The sequence below is a fragment of the Mobula birostris genome, chromosome 24 (assembly GCF_030028105.1).
Source record: "Mobula birostris isolate sMobBir1 chromosome 24, sMobBir1.hap1, whole genome shotgun sequence".
Classification (NCBI taxonomy): Eukaryota; Metazoa; Chordata; class Chondrichthyes; order Myliobatiformes; family Myliobatidae; genus Mobula; species Mobula birostris.
Window position 1 is genome coordinate 52,830,991 of NC_092393.1, and position 21,252 is coordinate 52,852,242.

General features: G+C 40.8%; 1 protein-coding gene across 3 annotated transcripts in view; it reads left to right on the top strand.

Moving 5' to 3' along the window:
* rptor (regulatory associated protein of MTOR, complex 1) overlaps positions 1 to 21,252 on the top strand; it is a 491,598-nt gene that overhangs the window by 243,003 nt on the left and 227,343 nt on the right. For all 3 annotated transcript variants that reach the window (XM_072241994.1, XM_072241995.1, XM_072241996.1), the window contains exons 10-13: positions 4,496 to 4,571; positions 10,213 to 10,314; positions 13,619 to 13,702; positions 16,493 to 16,603. In XM_072241994.1, the coding sequence (XP_072098095.1) occupies positions 4,496 to 4,571; positions 10,213 to 10,314; positions 13,619 to 13,702; positions 16,493 to 16,603 (373 nt within the window). The remainder of the gene's footprint in view (positions 1 to 4,495; positions 4,572 to 10,212; positions 10,315 to 13,618; positions 13,703 to 16,492; positions 16,604 to 21,252) is intronic.

A 21,252-nucleotide genomic window follows, 5' to 3' on the forward strand; every position in this document is an offset into this window, starting at 1 on the left:
ATGGTAACCTTTTCATTCCGGGAATCATTCTTGTAAACCTTCTCTGAACCATCTCTAATATCAGCACGTCCTTTCTTAAATGTGCCCAAAACTGCTCCAAGTGAGGCTTCACTACTGCCTTATGAAGCCTCAGTACAGGTCGACCTTCACTAATCCGACTACCTGTAATCCAGTTCCTTCAATTATCCAGCACTGATTATGCTTAATGTGATCCTGCTGTAATTTGGCATTTTCACTAATCCGGCACTCCTCAGGTCCCAATGGTGCCGGATTAGTGAAGGTCGACCTGTATTACTTTCTTGCTTTTATATTCTAGTCCTCTTGAAATGAATGTTAATATTGTATTTGCTTTCCTCACCATCATTCAACCTACAAGTTAACCTTTAGGGAATCCAGCATGAGGATTCCAAGTCCCTTGGCACCTAGGATATTTGAATTTTCTCCACGTTTAGAAAATAGTCTACACTTTCATTCCTTTTCCCAAAGTGCAGGACCATACACTTCCTGACACAGTATTCCATCTGCCACTTTGTTGGCCATTCTCCTAATTCATCTATATCCTTTTGCAGGCTCCCTTCTTCAACACTACCTGCTCCTCCACTTGTCTTTGTATCGTTCACATGTGGTATCACCATATTGGTATTGGTGATACAAATGTGAATTTTCAGTTCAAGGTTAAAGTTTAAAGTGTATCTATTATCAAAGTATACTACTCGGAGATTCTTATTTGTTTAGGCTTTCACAAGGAGATACAATAGAATCAGTGAAAAACTAGACACAGTGACTGACAAACAACCAATACGCAAAAGACGAACTGTTCAAATACAAATAAAACAAGTAATAATAAATAAGTAAATAGCATTCAATGCATGAGTTGTAATGTCCTTGAAAGTGAGCCCATAGGTTGCGGAATCAGCTCACTGTTGAGCTGAGTGAAGTTATCCTTGCTGGTGCAGGAGCCTAATGGTTGCAGAGTAACAACAAATCCTGTACCTGATAATGTGAGGCTCCTATACTTCCTTCCTGATGACAGCAGTGAGAAGAGAACATAGCCTGGATGGAGGTGGTCCTTAAGATGGATGCTGCTTTCTGGTGGTAGCACTCAGAGGCTCAGTATGGTATTTTTAGAATTAAATTTTTGACTAATTAAAGCATAGTATATGCTTAGCAAATCCAAGTATAGGATATTTGGAACAGATCCTATGAAGTAAAATCAGGTGTATTGTCCTGTAAGTCGGTATTTGGAAAAGAAATGTCAAGTGTACATCTGTGCACATCTGACAATTGCACTGAAACAAAATTTGATTCTAATCCATGGGTTCCTAATCCTCTCAAAATCTAGTTTTCAGTCATCAAGTATTAATATTAAAATGTCCTTGCGATTTAAAGTGGACCATAAATGCCAAAGGATTCACGATATGGTATTTTGTTTTTTGAATTTAATAGACAAGATCAGACGGATATGTGACTCAAATCGGCGGTTTTCTGTGCCTCTCATCCAATGTCACATGGCTTACTTTGTTGGCAGTCATGTCATTCGTGATTAAGCTTAAAGTGTTTGAATTGTCTATATTTTGATGCGGGCAATGAGCAAAAAGTGATCCTCCTTAAGAAATGTGTGATACCCAAGAGCTTTTATGTTATGAGGATTTATAGTTCTACAGATTCTGGCTATGTGGAACGAATTTAAAATGCTTTGGATAATTTGATGCCTCATTGATACATTTCCTTTCAAATGCAGCATGCTTACAGCTTGAACATTAAAAAATTAATAATCTTGAGCAAAGAACACTGGTTAGACCACACTTAGAATATTGTGTTCAGTTCTGGTCACCTCATTATAGAAAGGATGAGAAAGCTTTAGAGGGTGCAAGATTCTGCCTGCATTAGAGAGCATGGTTTATGAGGGTAGGCTGAATAAACTAGGGCTTTTCTTTTCAGGGAAGGAGAAAGGGAAAGGTGGGTGACTTATTTAAAGATGTACAGTGATAAGGGGCATAGATCAGATGAATAACCAGGTACTTTTCCGCCAGGCTAATAAGAGCGGGCATAATTTTAATGTGATTGGAGAAAAATCTTGGGATTATATAGAGGTAAATTGTTCTTTGATTGATGGGTGCATGAAATGCCCTTCCGGGGTGGTGGTAGAACAGGTTCTGCCAACCTTTTTATGCTCTGGACCCCCACTATTAGCCGAGGGGCCCGTGAAGTTATAAGATCATAAGATATAGGAGCAGAAGTAGGCCATTCGGCCCATCAAGTCCGCTTCGCCATTCGATCATGGGCTAATCCAATTGTTCCAGTCATCCCCACTCTCCTGCTTTCACCCAATACCCTTTGATGTCCTGGCTAATCAATAACCTATCTATCTCTGCCTTAAATACACCCAGTGACATGGCCTCCACAGCCGTCATGGCAACAAATTCCACAGATTTACCACCCTCTGACTAAAGTAATTTCTCTGCATCTCAGTTCTAAAAGGACACCCTTCAATCGTGAAGTTGTGCCCTCTTGCCCTAGAATCCCCTACCATGGGAAATAACTTTGCCAGATCTAAACACGAGGAATTCTGCAGATGCTGGAAATTCAAGCAACACACATCAAAGTTGCTGGTGAACGCAGCAGGCCAGGCAGCATCTCTAGGAAGAGGTACAGTCAACGTTTTGGGCCGAGACCCTTCGTCAGGACTAACTGAAGGAAGAGCTAGTAAGAGATTTGGAAGAGGGAGGGGGAGATCCAAAATGATAGAAGGCAGGAGGGGGAGGGATGGAACCAAGAGCTGGACAGGTGATTGGCAAAAGGGATATGAGAAGATCATGGGACAGGAGGCCCAGGGAGAAGGAAAGGGGGGATGGGGGGAAAAACCCAGAGGATGGGCGAGAGGTATAGTGAGAGGGACAGAGGGAGAAAAAGAAGAGTGAGAGAAAGAATGTGTGTATATAAATAAATAACGGATGTGGTACGAGGGGGAGGTGGGGCATTAGCGGAAGTTGGAGAAGTCATTGTTCATGCCATCAGGTTGGGAGGCTACCCAGATGGAATATAGATGTTGTTCCTCCAACCTGAGTGTGGCTTCAACTTTACAGTAGAGGAGGCCGTGGATAGACATGTAACAATGTGCTGAAGATCTTGGGTATGAAAGAAGACAGCGACAAGTATAGAACAATTTTGAAGTAGGCTTACAGACTGTGATTTGAAAAAAAAGAGGAAGGATTTGGAATTATTTACATTGTTAAGAGAATGGCACAAAGAATTGCCCAACAATTTAGTGAGAATGGTGTAAAGTTCAAGTTTAATTGTTGTTCAACCGTACATGAATAACCATGAATACAGTGAAAGTGAAACAGCGTTACTCTAGGGCCAAGGTGCAAAACACAGTACCAATTGTCATTCGCAGCTCAAGACGCACATAGCTCATATAAGACAGCTGTAGAATATAGTCACACACAAAAATGTCCAAGTCCCTAAGTCCATAAGTCCATGAATGCAGCAGTCCTCAGTCAAACATAATACAACTTGTCTTCTGTTTGAGTGAACACTGGAGGACAGCACTGACTCCGGCTTGTATGTATGCCGTGCCACACTGCCTCAGCACTGGTGGAGAACACTGATTCTGATGCCTCTCTCCTGAATGGCTACCAACAGGTGATACCGTGGTTTGAAGCCTAATCCTCACTACGACTGAGACCGTGAAGCAGACTTGGAGGATGCCATGTTGCCAATGTCCAGCAGGGTCTCGTGATCACAAAAAAAAGTGACTAAGATGATCACTTGCTGTTAGACTGCAGACAGCCTTCGTGTACCGATGCCTCTCTGACGTAGGCAGCAGCACGACCCACACTAAGTCCAGCTCCTTCGGATCTTCTGCCAATGAACAACTTGCTGATGGGGTTGACCTGCAATGCCTTTAGGTTTTAATGTCCAGCAGGGTCTTATGATCTTCACATCAACACTCCAGACACTCAAAATGAATGTTAATCCCCACTAACTCTCTAGCTGCATTCATGCATATGCGGACATCTCATGTGAATGAGTGTTTCCTGTTTTACAATCAACCCCAATCTGCAGTTCCAGGAAGACCATTGTTCAGAGCTGCATTTTCAATTCAACATACAATCCATGTTCAGGTCTGAAGATTGATTGCTGTTGAAATTAGTATTTGCTATATACCATAACTCCAGAAGACACCCTAACACAGATGTGGTCTATTTGCTGTTCTGGAGAAAAGATGCCAGAAATATTCCATGGCAATATGGAAGTTACTTACTGTCTGTTGATGGTGAAAAATAAGTTTAAAAAAGACAATAGCACCTTTGGTTGTCTCTGTGAAGCTGCTATGTCTGACCTCTTACTGGATCTTAAGGGAACAGAGGCTAGATTTTGCCAGCTATTTGATCTCAAAGAGGGCCGTAGGAACACTAACAAAGAAGCTAGAACAATAAATACACATTGCTCTTAAAATCTTCAATGTTTGAATTTCTGAATTGCTTTGCAGGCAAGCTTGGGATCTCGCAGTGGATATTTGCCTTTCCCAACTACCCACCATTATAGAAGAGGGAACAGCTTTCAGGGTGAGTTGCCTGTCTTGATTTAAAAAACATTGTAATCACCTATTCTTAAAATGAAAAATCTTACATGTAATATCCTGTAATTATTCTGGTTAATATAATCTGAAATGATTAAAGTGATTACTTGAACTGTGTTATAAATGCTTGTCATTGGTTATTAGGTGGGAGAACACCCCCCCTCGTGAGTTTAATGAAGTGCTAAATTATGTTAGCACTGTTTGATTAGTGTGTAGAATTGATATTATTCTGGTATTTTTTTCTCACGTTCTTGTTTAACCCCTATGCTTGCTTGGAATTTTTGTATAATCACCTATATATGTATAATTGCTCAGTAAATGTTCTAGTAAAAGTAGTGTAGCTAATTCTACATTTTCCAGAAGCTGCTCAGTGTTTCTGCAGTAGGTTTCAGTGGTGTAGATTTGGAGGGCTGAATGGGCCATTTCTGCTCCAGGGTCCTATGGTCTTATGGCCACTTGAATCTAGCTATTTTTTTTAAAACACATTTTTGTAGCAGTAAACAATTTGGATGCCTTGCTGCAGTTACTGCAAGTTAGACTTTTCCCCCAATATCAATTCTTTTGATATGAAGTATTTTGAATTGTTTTACTCCACCCTGATAGTCTTCCCTTTTGTTCACCTTCCCCCTACTTGGCAAAAAAAAAAGAGGTGAACTTCTAACTTGTAATGAAATGTCATCACCCTAAAACATTATCTCTGAGTAGCAGCCATTGAGAATTTATTTTGATGGTGCTGTCTCGAAAGACAAGCACACATCCTGTTAGCATTATGGAAATTCTTTAGCTAGGGATTTCAACCGTACCACAAAGTTTGTGTTCTTATCATTATCCTCTTTCCTCGCTGTCTTTAACAACACTTCTGCTTTGACCTATATACCACGAAACTCTTCCATTTTGATGTTGTCCGCAGTGCCATTAAGCATCTTTGATTCTTCCAAAACTTTTTAACTGTACAGTCTCTGAAGCTGCTGCTTTCGTACCTGCTCAAGAATCCTACGTTACTGATGTTGTTTGGTTCCAAGTTCCCTAGTGCCTTTGATTTTTCAATGCTTTTCCATCATATCATTTTAGAAATGCACTTCTTTGACCAAGGTCATGGTAACACCTCTGTACATTTCTTTTGATATCTGATCATTTTTCTTATACCTCAAGGTGTCCTACTGTGGCTTTTCTGTGTTATTGATATTGCAAATGTAGTTGCTAGCACTCACTGGATTAATAACCATTCCCCAAGATAATATTTGCATGTCTTTTTAATTTATAAAGTACCAGCTCAGGTTGAAGAGAGCATGAGACTTAACATGGTGATCCCTCACTATTACCACCGGGATGGATTAAAATTGCATCTTAAAATTACTGCCTTTAAAAATCATAACCTTTCAATATGTACAAATACATAAACTCAAAGTTTGTTTAAATTTTGCCTGAGATTCACTCTACTTTATTTTGTTTCCCGTTGTGCATGCTCTTCACTTGCTCCCACTTCTCTTTTTAAATTAAGATGAGCAATTGAAAAAAAAATTCAATTTATTAGTTAGGAACACTATAATTTAGCACCCTTCTCGTCCAACTTTGGGGCCCTCATCTTTGTAAGAATGGATTGTACTGGCATTGGAGAGAGTCCAGAGGAGGTTCACTGGAATGATACCGGGAATGACAGGGACTGGAATGATACCAGGAATGACAGGGTTACTTTATTTGATGCTCTAGGCCTGTACTCTTGGGGTTTAGAAGAACGAGGAGGAATCTTGTTGAAACCTATGTCAAATATTGAAAAGCAGATGAAATGCAGTGAATGGAAGTGTATGTTCATGCACTTTGGTAGAAGTAAAAGCCCAGACTATTTTCCAAATGAAGAGAAAATTCAAAAGTCGGAGATGCAAAGAGACCTGAGGGTCCTCACGCAGGATTCCCTAAAGGTTAATTTGCAGGTTGAATCGATGGCGAGGAACGCAAATGCAATGTTAGCGTTTGAGAGGCTGTATGAGAGGTTTAGGATATAAATACAAGGATGTAGTGTTAGATGTTAAGGCACTGTTGAGGCTTCATTTGGAGTATTGTGATCAGTTATATGACCCTTATCCATAAGGAAGCATGTACTTACATTGGAGAGGATTCAAAGAAGGTCCAAGAAAAGGATTCCAGGATTGAAAGGCTTGTCTTATGAGGAGCTTTTGATGGCTCTGGGCCTGTACTCACTGGAATTCAGAACAATGAGGAGGGGATATCATTGAAATCTATTAAATGTTGAAAGGCCTTGACATAGTAGATTTGGAGAGCATGTTTCTTATGGTGCGTGAATCTAAAACCTGACGCAGCCTCAGAATAGAGGGATGCCCATTAATAATGTAGGTAGGGAGGAAATTCTTTAGCCAGAGAGTGGTGAATCTGTGGAATTCATTGCCACAGGCAGCTGTGTAGGCCAAGGGTATATTTAAGGCAGAGACTGATAGATTATTGATTAGTCCATTAGACCATAAGATATAGGAACAGAATTAGGCCACTTGGTCCATCATGTCTGCTCTGACATTTCATCATCACTAATCCAATTATCCCCCAGCTCCATCTTCTCCTTTCTTCCTATACCACTTCATGCCCTACCAGTCATGAATCTATCATCCTCTTGCTTAAATATACATAAAGATTTGGCCTCCACAGCTGCCTGTGGCAAATAATTTCACAAATTCACCACTCTCTGACTAAAGTTATTCCTCCTCATCTCCATTCTAATAGGATACCTCTATTCTGAGATTGTGTCCTCTGGTCTTAGACTGTCACATCAGAGGAAACATCGTCTCCACATGCACTCTATTAAGGCCTTTCACCATTCGACAGATTTCAATGAGGGCACCCCTCATTCTTTTAAATTCTAGTGAATACAGGCCCAGAGCAATCAAACACTTTTCATATGACAGGCCATTCAATCCTGCACGAGGGCTCCCAAGTCCCTTTGTGCCTCAGTGTTTTGTATCTTATCTCCATTTAGAAAATTGTCAACCCTTTCATTTCTTCTACCAAAGTGCATGACCATACACCCAACACTATCTTTTCATCTGTCATTTCTTCGCCCATTCTCCTAATCTGCCCAAGTCCTTGTGTAGTCTCTCAACTTCCTTAAAACTACTTGTCCCTTCACCTATATTCATATCGTCTGCAAATTTTGCAACAACGCCATCAATTCCATCATTCAAATCATTGACATATAATGTAAAATGAATCGGTCCCAACACAGATCACTGTGGAACACCACTAGTCACTGGCAGCCAGTGAGAAAAAGCTCCCTTTATTCCCACTTTTTGCCTCCTGCCATTCAGGCCCTGCTTTATTCATGCTGGAATTTTTCCTGTAGTACCTTGGGCGCATAGCATGTTAAGCAGCCTCATGTGTGGCACCTTGTCAAAGACCTTCTGAAAATCCAAGTACACAACATCAACTGACTCTCCTTTGTCTATCTTGTTAGTCAGGGCATGAAGGGATACCGGGAAAATGCGGGAGACCGGGGCTGAGAGGGAAATAAATAACCATGATGAAATGCCAGAGCAGACTCGATGGGCCAACTGGCCTGCTTCTGCTATATTTTATTGTCTTATGGCCTCGATAGAGTGGATATGGAGGATGTTTCCTATAGTGGGGGAGTCTAGGATCTGAGGGCACAGCTTCAGAATACAAGGTCGTCCCTTTAGACCAGAGATGAGGCATTTATTCAGCCATAGGGTAGTAAATCTGTGGAATTCATTGTCACAAGTCATTGGGTATATTTAAGGTGGAGGTTTATAGTTTCTTGATAAATAAGGTTACAGGAAGAAGGCAGGAGAATGGGGTTGAAAGAAGTAATAGATTAGCCATGATGGAATGGCAGAACAGACCCAATAGGCCAAATGACCTAATTCTGCTCCTATGTCTTATGGTCTTAAAGTAATGGGATTTTACCATCTCTGCAGAAGGAACAAGTTTTACTCATGGAAGTCACTCTTTTACCATATCCTTTAAGCCTCCTAGAGCTTTCAGTTCACCACCAATTAATACATTGTCGCCTACCCATTCAAAGGCAATAACATGGAATGTAGAACAATACAGCAGAGGAACAAGCCTTCAGCCCAGAATGTTCTCCAAATCAATTAAATTAGTAAACAAATGGCCACCTAAACTAATTTCTTCTGCCTGTACATTGCCCATATCCTTCTATTTTTCTTACATGTATTTGTCTATCCATATATCTTTTAAAAGTGTCTAATATTTCTGCCTCTAACACCACCCCGGCAGCACATTCCAGACAACCACCACTCTGTAAAACAAAAGAACAATTTTCCCCTGGCATCTCTTTTGAAATTACCCCCCGCACTTTAAATGCATGCCCTCTGGTATTAGACATGTCAACCCCGGGAAAAAGATGCTGCCTGTCTGCTCTATCTATGCCTCTCATAACCATATAAACCGTTCCCAGTTCTCCCCTCAGCTTTTGTCGTTCCTGTGAAAACAACCCAAGTTTGTCCAGCCTTTCATGATAGCACACCCCCTCTGATCCATGCGGCATCCTGGTCATTCTGTCAAAGTCTCGACATCTGTCCTATAATGGGGGCAACAAGAACTGTTTGTAATACTTCAGATACAGCCTACCGGAGTTTTATAAAGCTGCAATATAACTTCCTGGCTTTTGAATTCAATCCTTGACTAATAAAGACAAGCATGCCATACACCTCCTTAACCACCCTGACAACCTGTGCAGCCACTTTCAGACAGCTATGAACTTGGTCCCCAAATCCCTCTGCTCATCAACGCTTATAAAGTTCTAGATTATGAGAACACTCAGTCCTCTTTTATTGTCGTTTAGAAATGCATACATGCATTAACAAGTGATGCAATGTTTCTCCAGAGTGATATCACAGAAAACAGAACAAACCAAAGACTAACACTGACAGAACCACATAATTGTAACATATAGTTACAGCAGTGCAAAGCAATGCCATAATTTGATGAAGAACAAACCATGGGCACGGTAAATAAAATCTCAAAAGTCCCCGAGTCGGTCGACTCCTAAGTCCCCGATAGCAGGCAGCAAAAGGGAGAAGCTCCCTGCTATAAACCTTCAGGCACCATCAACTTGCCGATGCCTTGGAAGCAGCTGACCACAGCTGACACTGAGTCCATCCGTCCGAAAACTTTGAGCTTCCGACCAGCCTCTCTGATACAGCCTCCCGAGCACCATCCTCTGCCGAGCGCCTTCGACCTCGCCCCGGCCACTGAAGCACGCAAAGCCAAGAATTTCAGGGTCTTCTGCTCCAGCGATTCCGGTTACCACTCAGTAGCAGCGGCAGCGAAGCGGGCATTTCAGAAGTTTTCCAGATGTTCCTCCGTACTCTCACGTCCATCTCCATCAAATCAGGATTGTGCACGGTCCCCTACTTGACAGATAATAGACATCACCCCCTAGTGGCCGCGCGCGCTGCCGTCGTGTTGCCATCTTCTCCTCCTTCACATCTTGTCCGTAAGATGTGAATATATCATAAAACTTATGAAGATGAAGATCAAATAATTTTTTGGTTGATTAGGGCATAGAAAGTACTTGTAGAATTAGGTAGAGGATAAATCTTTGCAATGATGCCTGTTGTCATGAATATCTTTTGCAGCACAGTCCATTTTTTGCCGAGCAGCTCACAGCATTCCAAGTGTGGCTGACAATGGGCGTTGAGAACAGGAATCCCCCCGAGCAGTTGCCAATTGTTCTGCAGGTGAGCATAACAGCAAAGTGTCTGTGATGGAACAGAAAGCGTTCAATCAACTCTGAAAGACTGTGGGTTAATTTTATTTTTAAACTGATATATGTGGATGGCTCAGAAATTTCTAATTTAGCACAAGCATATATAAACAAAAATACAATGGTCTGTTAGACTTTATATATTTGAGTTTTAGAATTAAAACTTCAATTCAGTAACATCCTGCGAGTAGACTGCATAATATATTTGGAAGAATGATTAGTGTTCAGCATTTCAAGTATGCTTGGATACGTGATCAGAAATAATGAATCATTCCCCTTAACTAATATACTGGGTCAAATATAGTTGTGGTATATGCCCTTAAAACTCATTATTTTTGAATTTTATTTTTGAATAATTCTACAATGAGTTTGCTGAGAAATGAATCATTTAATGTTTTACGCATGAAAACCATAGTTTGGACTATTCGGTTAATTGATCGCTTCTAGTGAAATACCGTTATTGAATTTGAATGCACAACAAATGAGATTCATGTACTGGTGCATGTAACATGCTTGAATTTACTTATTGTAAATGATAGGTTCACTACTTCATTTCTCCTTGTCCTCCCTGGCCCTGGAGATTATTAAAACATCAAAGGTTATTATAGAAAATAAAAGGAGGCAAATATAGGTTGGATAAATGATGGCTAGCTATTTGGGAACAGAGAGTAGATGATGAGTTTTTTTTCTAATCCACGAATGTAAATGCTGCAGCCTCAACGATTTACAATTTATATAAATGATGTCGCCCAAGACACTGAAGTTAAATTTTCTGATGGCTGAAAGGTAGATAAGAAGGTACTGTTAAGTTTTGACGAGGACGTAAGGAAAGTACGAAGGAGTGTTGATATTTGGATGGTTGACCGAAGATCTGACAAATAGAGAATAATACGGGAAAAAGTAGAGTTATGCATTTTGCCAGGGAAATGAAACAAGATACAATTATTTAAACATCCAGGGATTGCAGAGCTCTGAGATTCAGAGAGATGTGAGTGTCCTAGTACAATCTACACAAAAGCATTGTGTGGTAGTAGTGTGATGCAGAATTAAAGATGTCGGCAAACGGGAAACTGGGCATCAGCCGTGTAAACTGAATTGAGGTCTTTCACAAAACAGTCACCCAGTGTCTATTTGGCATCTCTAGCACAGAGGTGGCTTGCTGTGAAGCATAAATGAAATATGCTATATTAGAAGTGAGGGTGGATCATTTTTTTCCCTGGATGGACTCTTTGGATCCCTGCATTGTGAGAAGGGAAGAATTAAGGGGATAGGAGTTGCATTTCCCTCAGTTACATGGGGAAAGAGCCATGTGAAGAGGAGTAGTTCGTGGACAGGGAAGACGGTGACCAAGAATGGTATGTTCAAAATGCTGAACAAGGATGGTTCAGGAGGGGAAAATTGTATCTATTGGCGGAATGTTGCAGCTGAATGGGCTGGAAATTGAAATCAAGTGGACCCAACTTTTTTGGGGTGAGTGCAGAAGTGTGGGAAATGTAGAAGACTTAGTTAAGACTCCTGCCAACTGGAGGGAAAGTTATGGTGAAAGAAAGAAGAAGCTAACTTAAGTCACTGGTGTTGACATTGTTGTAATCAGATCAGATGTGATAGAAACTGTTACTAGGGGAATAGACTGAAGGAAAATAAACAGAAGAGTGGGAGGAGGATCTACAGCTAGTCTTCTGTCAGCTTTATTTATCACACGTATATTGAAACATACAGTGAAATGCGTCACTCGTATTAACCACAACATACCTGAGGATGTGCACTGACAGTCATACAACTGCAGGACAGGCCTTTGGGCTACGACTTCCAGCTGACTTTCAGGCTTCAATCTTCAGTATCGACGTCCGGACAGTAATGGGACCCTGTTGCTCATCTTTTTCCATGCCACTGCCTGAATTTTGTTCATCGAACTTTTATTCCAAGAGCCTCGCTCCCTCTTAGTGAAATATCTAAGAATAACTGTACCCCTCATTCTGAGGTACTGGGTGTAAGTCATCTTTTAGATAATGCTTGCAAGTACATCCATGACACTGTCTTTCTAACCTCCTGTTGGAACCTTCTATCACAGTTCCTTGATGCAGCGTAGCTAAGATTTTCACCAAGATGGGCAGCACTGTTTCTTTCTGTGCTGCCATTTCTACTTCAATTATGGTACGCAAATTTTAGTTCCATAAAATTTCATTTAAATTATCCTGCTTCCCTTCCTTCATTGTTCTTAATTCCCACTTAAATTCCAAATTGGGAGCTTTGGCATCTCTTTTCTCTGCCAGCTCATTCTGTAGGAGTATGATAAGATTCTTTCTAATGAGCTGTTGCAAGAAGTAGTCACGAAATGCACAGAAATCATGGTGACCTAACCAATAATATGCATAATTCATAAAGAATAACATGACTGTGGACTCAAGAAAATATTCAGGATTATAATTAAAATGCTGATTGCTGCAGGTGCTGGAAATCTGAAATAAAACAGAAAATGATAGAAATACTGAGCAGTTCAAGTATCACTGAAGAAGCAAGAAACAGTTAATGTTTTTGGATCAACACACAAAATTCTGGAAGAGCTCAGGAGTTTAGGCAGCATCTATGGAGAGGAATAAAAAGTAAATGTTTCAGGTCAAGACCCTTCAGGTGTGAGGAAGGGTTACTTCATGAAGGGTGAGGAAGGGTCACTCCTGAAGGGTGTTGGCCATAGCTGCTGTCTGAACTGCTGAGTTCCTCCAGCACTTTGTGTGTGTGTTGCTTAAAATTTCCAGCTTCTGCAGAATCTCTTGTGTTTATAAAGTTTGCAACCAGTGACTTTTCATTAGAACTTTTCACGGTTCTGACAAAAGATCATAGGTTTAAAACACAGTAGCAGAAAATTTTCTTCTCCAAAATGATCAGAGTGATGTATCAATTGAACTTCTCAAAACAGAACGGTAGATTTGTATTAGGCTAAGAGCATGGGATATGGAGCAAAGATGCTCAGATGGAATAATCATGATCTTAATGAATGTAGATGTGTCCTGATGGGCTGAATGGCTTCACACTGTTCCTGAGTTCCTCTGTAAACCTTCTAGTTCAAATGACTGTATTTATAACTAGGACAGTATTCAGCAGAAGTATTAAGATAGCTTGTTGTTAGGTCTTTGGTTCAAAATGTAAAGAAATGTATTCCATAGTTTAAACATTTCTCTCCAGGCTACTCTGTAAAATGGATGATGCTGCAAGTTGCCTGTACCCAACGAAACACATTTTTCTCTTGTTAATTACTTCCTATCTTTTGCCTCTGTTAGGTATTGCTTAGCCAAGTCCACCGTCTGCGAGCACTCGATTTGCTGGGAAGGTTTTTGGACTTGGGACCCTGGGCCGTGAGTCTAGTATGTATCCAATTCTATTATAAGGGATTCAACAGTCTCATTTATTCCTCGGTTTGGGAATGTGGTGATTCTCTTAAGTTCATTTATTTCTGTCTCTCTTACACTGTTAAACAGCAAATAACACTGGTATTCTAAGCTATCTGATATATACGACATGATATACTATGGTAAGTTATATTCCGTTGCCTTTTTACAGTTAAAGAGGATAAATTTAAATAAGATGCAATTGGCGACTTCAGAATATCTAAAAGACCAATTCAGTCTTGGTATTGTGTCATTTTTGTATAACTTTAGTCATAGTCAATAGAGTTATACAGCACAGAAACAAGTCCTTCCACCCTTCTTGTCCTGCCAACCAAGGTTCCTTCATGAGCTAGTCCTACATATCTGTTAATTGGCCAACATTTCCTTTAGCCTTTGCTATTCATGAAACTGTACAAATATCTTTTAAATGTTGAAATTTTACCCGCTTTATTACTTCCTCTGGCAGCTCGCTCTATATAACCACCACCTTCTGTGTGGAAATACTTATACCTCAGTTTCCTTGTAAAGTGAGAAGCGAAAGATTTAAATCTGTGCCCTAGTTTTACACTTCTCTGCTCTGGAGAAGTGTGACATTCATCTTGTCTAAGCCCCTCATGATTTTATATACTTCTGTAAGGTGATCCCTCAAATTCCAGTTTCTCCTTCTAATTCAAGTCTGTCAACTTCATTGTGAAACCTCTCTTCACTTTCTCAAGATTGATGAGGCACTTGGCGCAATGCTATTATATTGCGGAGCATCGGAGTTCCGAGTTCAGTTCCAGCGCTGTCTGTAAGGAGTTTGTACATTCTTCCTGTGACCGCATGGGTTTCCTCTGGGGTGCTCCAGTTTCCTCTCACGTTCCAAAGACCTACAGTTAAGCCCAATTTATACTTCTACGTCAAATGTACGCTGTAGGTACTGCATACCCTACGCCGTAGGGTGACGTGCACCTCCCCAAAAATGTAACTAACGCATCGCGGCGACGCAGACCACAATAATTGTGATTGGTCCGCTTGGTAGCATCGCATTTCCTCCTACGCATTTCCGGTTGCTCTTCTCTGCCACGTCTGTACACTGATGCGAAATAAATGGATGGAGTAGATGAACCAAATTGTCAAATCTACCTGCCGACATCGGAAAATATTTGAAATGCATTTCCTCGTCCATGCCTCTCACAAAGAAACTCAACACAGTGGCATAGACCGGCAACTAGCATTGGTGGTGAATTGCAGAGTGACGCAGACACAACTACGCGTGCTCACTACAGCATAGGGCTACGCAAAAGTATAAAATCAGGCCTACGGCGTAGCCCATACACACAAGTACAAATCAGCCCTTAGTAGGTTAACAGGTCATTGTAAATGATTCTGCAGTTAGGCTAGTGTAAAGTAGTTGAGTTGCTGGGGGGCTGGAAGGGCCTGTTCCACAATGTATCTCTCAATAAGAATAAGTAAACAGAACTCAGCAGTTTAGGCTTTGGTGGGGAATAAAGAGTTCACAGATGTCATTGATCATAGCATCCCTTGACGCTGCCTGAGCTGCTGAGTTCCTTCAGCACTGTGTGTGTGTAATTTCCAGCACTGCACACAGTATATTCCATTTGCGGTCTCAACAGCACTTGGTATAGCTGCAACAAGACATCCCGACTTGTGTATACAATGCTCTGTCCACAGCCCTGTGCCGTCTTCACCACCCTGTCTGACTGTGTCACCACATTCAGGGAACTGTGTGTTAAACCTCATGCTCTCTCTGATTTACAGCACTCCCGAGGACCCTGTCTTACACTGCATATATCCTTCCCAAAATACATCCCATATCATCTGTCTGAAATAAGGATCTTCCTTCGCCCTTTGCCCACTTTCTTGTTTTATCTAGATCCTGTGTAAACTTATGCAACCTTCATCATTGTCTTTTATACACCAGCCATGCCGTTTAATATCTGAATCATTAGTACATCTTCTAAACAATAGAGGGCCTGGCACTGATCCCTGTAGCACACCACTGGTTACAGGCCTCACTGCCACCCTCTGGCTCCTTCCATCAAGCCGAAATGCTAGAGGAACTAACCAGGTCATGCGGTGTCTCTGGAGGTGAATATACCGTCATCGCTTTGGGCTGAGACCCTTTATCAGGTCTGCAAAAGGAAGGGAGTGGAAGCCAGAATAATAAAATGGAATGGCCCATTGTCTGCTCCTGTTAGATTCCTTCTCCTTCAACCCTTTACCTCTTCTGTCTGTCCCCTCCCAGTTTCTCCCATCTCCTTGGAGCCTTCTCATTCTATAAAGATTAGCTTTTTTTGTCACATGTACATCGAAACACCATGAAATGTTTCGTTTTGTATCGGTGACCAACAGTCTAAGGATGTGCCGGGGCCAGCCAGCAAGTATCGCCATGCTTCCGCTGCCAACGTAGCATGCCCACAACTCACCAACCCTCACGTATTTGACGTTGGAATGTGAAGGGAAACCAGAGCATCACAGCTAGCTGGAGTCAAGGAGAGAACATCTAAGCTCTTTGCAGACAGCAGCGGGAATTGAACCTGGATCAGTGATCGATGGCACTGTAACCTCTTGCGCTAACCGCTTCACACCTGTACCGCCAATAAAAATAAGTAGAAAACTTATTAGAATTTATTTTGGAAAATACAGCAGCATTACTTGGAAGAACATAACATTTGTATTAATACATTGGAAATCAGGTCCAATTTTTAAATATAAGCTTAAGATATTATTAGCAAGATTGACACGTGTGCTTTTCATTGACAGGCTTTATCCGTTGGTATCTTTCCATATGTTTTGAAACTACTTCAGAGTTCAGCCCGGGAATTGAGGCCACTTCTTGTTTTCATCTGGGCCAAAATCTTGGCTGTGGATAGTGTGAGTAATATCGTTGTTTCATTTTAAAGGAAATGCATGGAAAACATTTCATGTGGGATGTGGGCAAAGTATGCAGATTTTCTTTTGATTTCTCAAGAACTGAAACTTATTTGTGCAAAGTGAGTTTTTTTTTGTACAAGTTCCATTCTGCCACGTGCTTATGTAGTTGTCTTTCTTGGATCTTATCCTGAGCCCTGCAAAATTAGTAAGTCTGAAACTTAACAGTATTATTCAACACATTTAATATTAGAAATGTATTAGAATCTGTGAAATTATAATAAAAACTGACAGGAAGGGAATGAGGATAGTAACAGCAGGGCAATAGCTTTCTTGTGCATGAATAATGATCCATTTAATGATTCGATGCCTTTGTATTGTCCTAAATCCTTCCACTTATCCAGATGCTGTTGACCTCTTAACCGTGCTGTGCATTTCCATGTTTTGCTGAGTCGGTCTTTGTTCTAATCTGCTCTGTCAGCTCTATGTCATCTGCCATCTGCTCCTGAATAACTCTCTTTGCAAACATCGGGTCAGTTTCCACACTCATTCTAATTTGCACCCGCTTTCTGGACTCTTCACCAAGCCATGTCTAATGTACCGCTAGGTGTGATATTGAGACCTGCACGAGTAAGCTTGTGTAACTCATTACCAGCTAAACTGAAACTATCCTGCCTGATTGTCTGTAAAATTTAAAAGGCTTCAGTGTACTTAGTTCTGAACAGTCATAAGAACCAGCTGCTAAGCTGCTAAGTCAGTCTTTAACACGAGATTTTGCAGATGCAGAATATCCACAGTAACTTTCTTACTCTCCGTTATGCCACTGGCTTTTAGGGCAGCAATGAATGTCCTCCATCCCTGGCGGTGCTCAGGGCTACCTGCTTAGTTCCAGTACCCAAGAGGACATGTCCCACCACATCCAGTGACTAGAGATCAGTGGTACTGGCCTCATATTTTATGAAATCATTAGAAAGATTGGTCCTGACACACCTACAGAGCATCGTAAATCCATCTCTGGATCCCCCTGCATGTTTCTTACCAACCACTCTGTAACCTGGGGGATAATGCTATCAGGTCCTGGGGATTTTTTGCACCTTAGTGTTCTTTAAGGAACCCAACATTACCCTCTTATTTAATCTCCACTTTCTCTCCTCAGTAAATATTGATGCAAAGTATTCATTTAGGACCTCAGCCACATCCTCCATCTCCAAGCACATGTTCCCTCCTTTATCCTTGAATGATTCTACTCACTCCCTAGTTATCCTAATCCTCTTGATAGATGTATGGAATACCTTGGGATTCTCTTTAATTATGGAAGAGATATGGAGAAGGAAATGTGCTAATAAATTAGGGAAGTGAATCAAGATCAGTAATAGGATGGGAGAGTCTGTTGACTACCTTGACATTAGAAGAGATGAGTAAAGATGATTAAGGATATGCAGTAGTTCCTCCAGTGTGTCCAGGAATAAATGAGCAACAAGCAAGATATAAAATAGAACGTTACTACACAGTACAGGCCCTTTGGCCCATGATATTGTGCTGACCTTTTAACCTACTCTAAGATCATTTTAATCCTTCCCTCTTACTTAACCCCCCATTATCTTTCATCCATGTGCCTATCTAAGAGTCTCTTAAATGTTTCTAATGTATCTGTCTCTACCACCAGCCCTGGTAGTGCATTCCACACATCCACCACTCTCTGTTAAAAACCTAACTCCCTTTAGTTTCCTCCGATCACCTTAAAATTATGCTTCCTCGTAAGATGCCAGAGGAATTCAGCAGGTCAGGCCACATCTGTGGAGGGAAAAAAATGCTTGTTTCTTACTTCAGATTTCATCATTTGTAGTAATCTTGTGTCTCTAGAATAAATGAGATCAGATTAGAGTAGGAGAATATCTAGCAAAACAATCCATAATCTACATCACTTCAACTAATAAGCGAGAAAGACGTAAGCATATTGAACAACAGAGTGGAGAAAAGCTGATGTTGATCAGTTCAGTTGAGAAAACGAAAGGAAACAATGAGCTGAACTACCAAATGCTGATGTGGAGCTGCAGTGCAAAGCATTTTAAATGATGTTCAGTGGAGCTTGCATGATGTATATTATCCCAAAAACCAAAACAAATTAACCTTATGAGAGTCTGAGTAACTTAAACTAAAGGAATATAGTGAAATGTATATATGCGCTTTGTATGGAATGCAGATGTGAAAGATGGGAAAGAATTGTTTTAAAATATTGGGATTGCATAGAGTAGTGATGAAATCAGTTATCACAGGATGTTACAGCTAGCAAAATACTCTTTCAGTCATAAATATCAAAACAAGGAAAAGTGAGTTGAGATCAGATGAAGATAAAATCTTGGACAACAATAAAATGGTAGAAGTAGTCATTTTTTTCTTTAGTCCTTGCGTGAGTGATAGTTGTGAGAATGAAATTAGGATATGAGGTTAGAAATGAACAAATCATTAGTACAAAAATAACAAAGTACCAAGGCACAAACCCATGGACTGGACATATTACATCCAAATGTTATCAAAGCATCTGCAGAAGAAACAGGTGTATTAATTCATTAGCGCTGGTGGATATACAGATAGTTTACATAATATGTTTGCTTAAGAAAGGATAATCTAGTGTGTTTGAGAACTATTGAGTAGTAACTTGGTATTGATAATAGAGCAAATACTGAAGTGTTAGCAAATGGAAACACTTGTTGACCATTATCTTTGAACTCTGTAGAAATAAGAGGATGATTTCAAGGTTAAATGAGTAGATGCAATTTATCCACAAGAAAAAAATCTGTAGATGCTGGAAATCTGAGCAACACACTCAAAATGCTGGTGGAACTCAGCAGGCCAGGCAGCATCTATGGAAAAAGTACAGTCGATGTTTCGGGCCAAAGCCTTTCGGCAGGACTGGAGAGAAATAGCTGAGAATAGATTTAAAAGGTGCGGGAGGGGAAAGAGAACCACTAGGTGATAGGTGAAACCTGGAGGGGAGAGATGAAATAAAGAGCTGGAAAGTTCACTGGTAAGATGAAGTGAGAGAGGGAAAAGGGGATGGGAAATGGGGAAGGGGTGTTGGTTTGGGGGGCATTGCCGGAATTTGGGGAAATCGATGTTCATGCCATCAGGATGGAGGCTACCCAAACGGAATATAAGGTGTTGTTCCTCCAACCTAAGTGTGGCCTCACCATGACAGTGGAGGAGGCCATAGATGGACATATCAGAATGGGAAGTAGAGTTAAAATGAGCGGCCACTGGGAGATTCCACTTGTTCTGGCGGACGGAGCGTAGATGCTTGGCGAATCAGCCCCCTAATCTCTGTCGGGTCTCACCGATGTACAGCAGGCCACACTGGGAGCACCGAACTTAGTAAGTGACACCAACAGACTCGCAGGCGAAGTGTCGCCTCACCTGGAAGGGCTGTTTAGGACCCCTAATGGTTTCCAGTGATCTCTGCTAAGGTGGAATAGGATGTGGGAATGAGTAATTTCATGACTGAAAACTGAGACTGAGTAAAGATATGAGACCATAAGAGATAGGAGCAGAATTAGGGCATTTGATCTATAGGGTCTGCTCTGTCATTCCATCATGGCTGATTTATTATCCCTCCAACCCCATTCTCCTGTCTTTTCTCTGTAACATTTGACACCCTTACTAATCAAAAACCTTCCAACCTCTGCTTTCAGTAAACCTGTTACTAGGTGGAAACTGTCAATGATTTCACAAACTATATGAGTGACAGCTTATAAATCTGTTGGTGTTAGCAAAATTGGGTTGGGTGTGGAAATGGCCAGTACTGAGGATACCAACAACATACACAAGCAGACATAAACTTTGCAGAATGGGAATTGTTGAATTAGAAACTCAAGTGTGCAAGTTTGAAATATTACATTTTGTTAAGTAAAATGAAGTCACAAATTGCACCACAGAGTAACGAGAGAAACTTCAACTGAACTTACACAGATCATCATTATAAAAGCTAGTGACACACTAAGGTGTGGTACAGCTTCTTTGCTGAACTGTCTTGATACCTCAAACAAGTTATCCATGCGCGTACAGTTCTAACATAACATGGTTTTAACTGAGACTTGTAGCCCTGTTCCAGATACCAAACCGCTATGTTGATCTATATTAATCCAAACAATTTTCCAGTCATCTGAGTCCAGATGAAGAGTCTGGACCCAAAATGACAACTGTCCAATTCCCTCGAGAGATGCTCCTCCAGTGCTTATTTTGTGTTGTTTCACATTCCAGCAGCTGTGCTCTGTTGCAGTCAGGATCATCATTGCTGCTTTGTGGAGCACATGATTTTCTATGTTTCATCAATAACTATAGTTCAGAAGCAGTCCATTGCCTCTATGAAGCCTTGAGCTATCCCCAGGTTATGTAGGAGAGTGGTTGAGAACAGTAGAATGGAAGGGATTAAGGGGAAACTGCAGATGATTATGAGGAATAAGAAGAATTGAGGGTGAAACAAAATTACTTACCTACATAGCGAATGAGTAGACTTCATAAGCTACATGACCTATCTGTACCGTATAATTCATTTGATCGTTCTGATGAGCAAAGAGAAATATATCTTTTATGGGGTTTTCAATATTTAAGATGCATCACACAAAAAAATCACAATAAGATAGAGAACACAATAA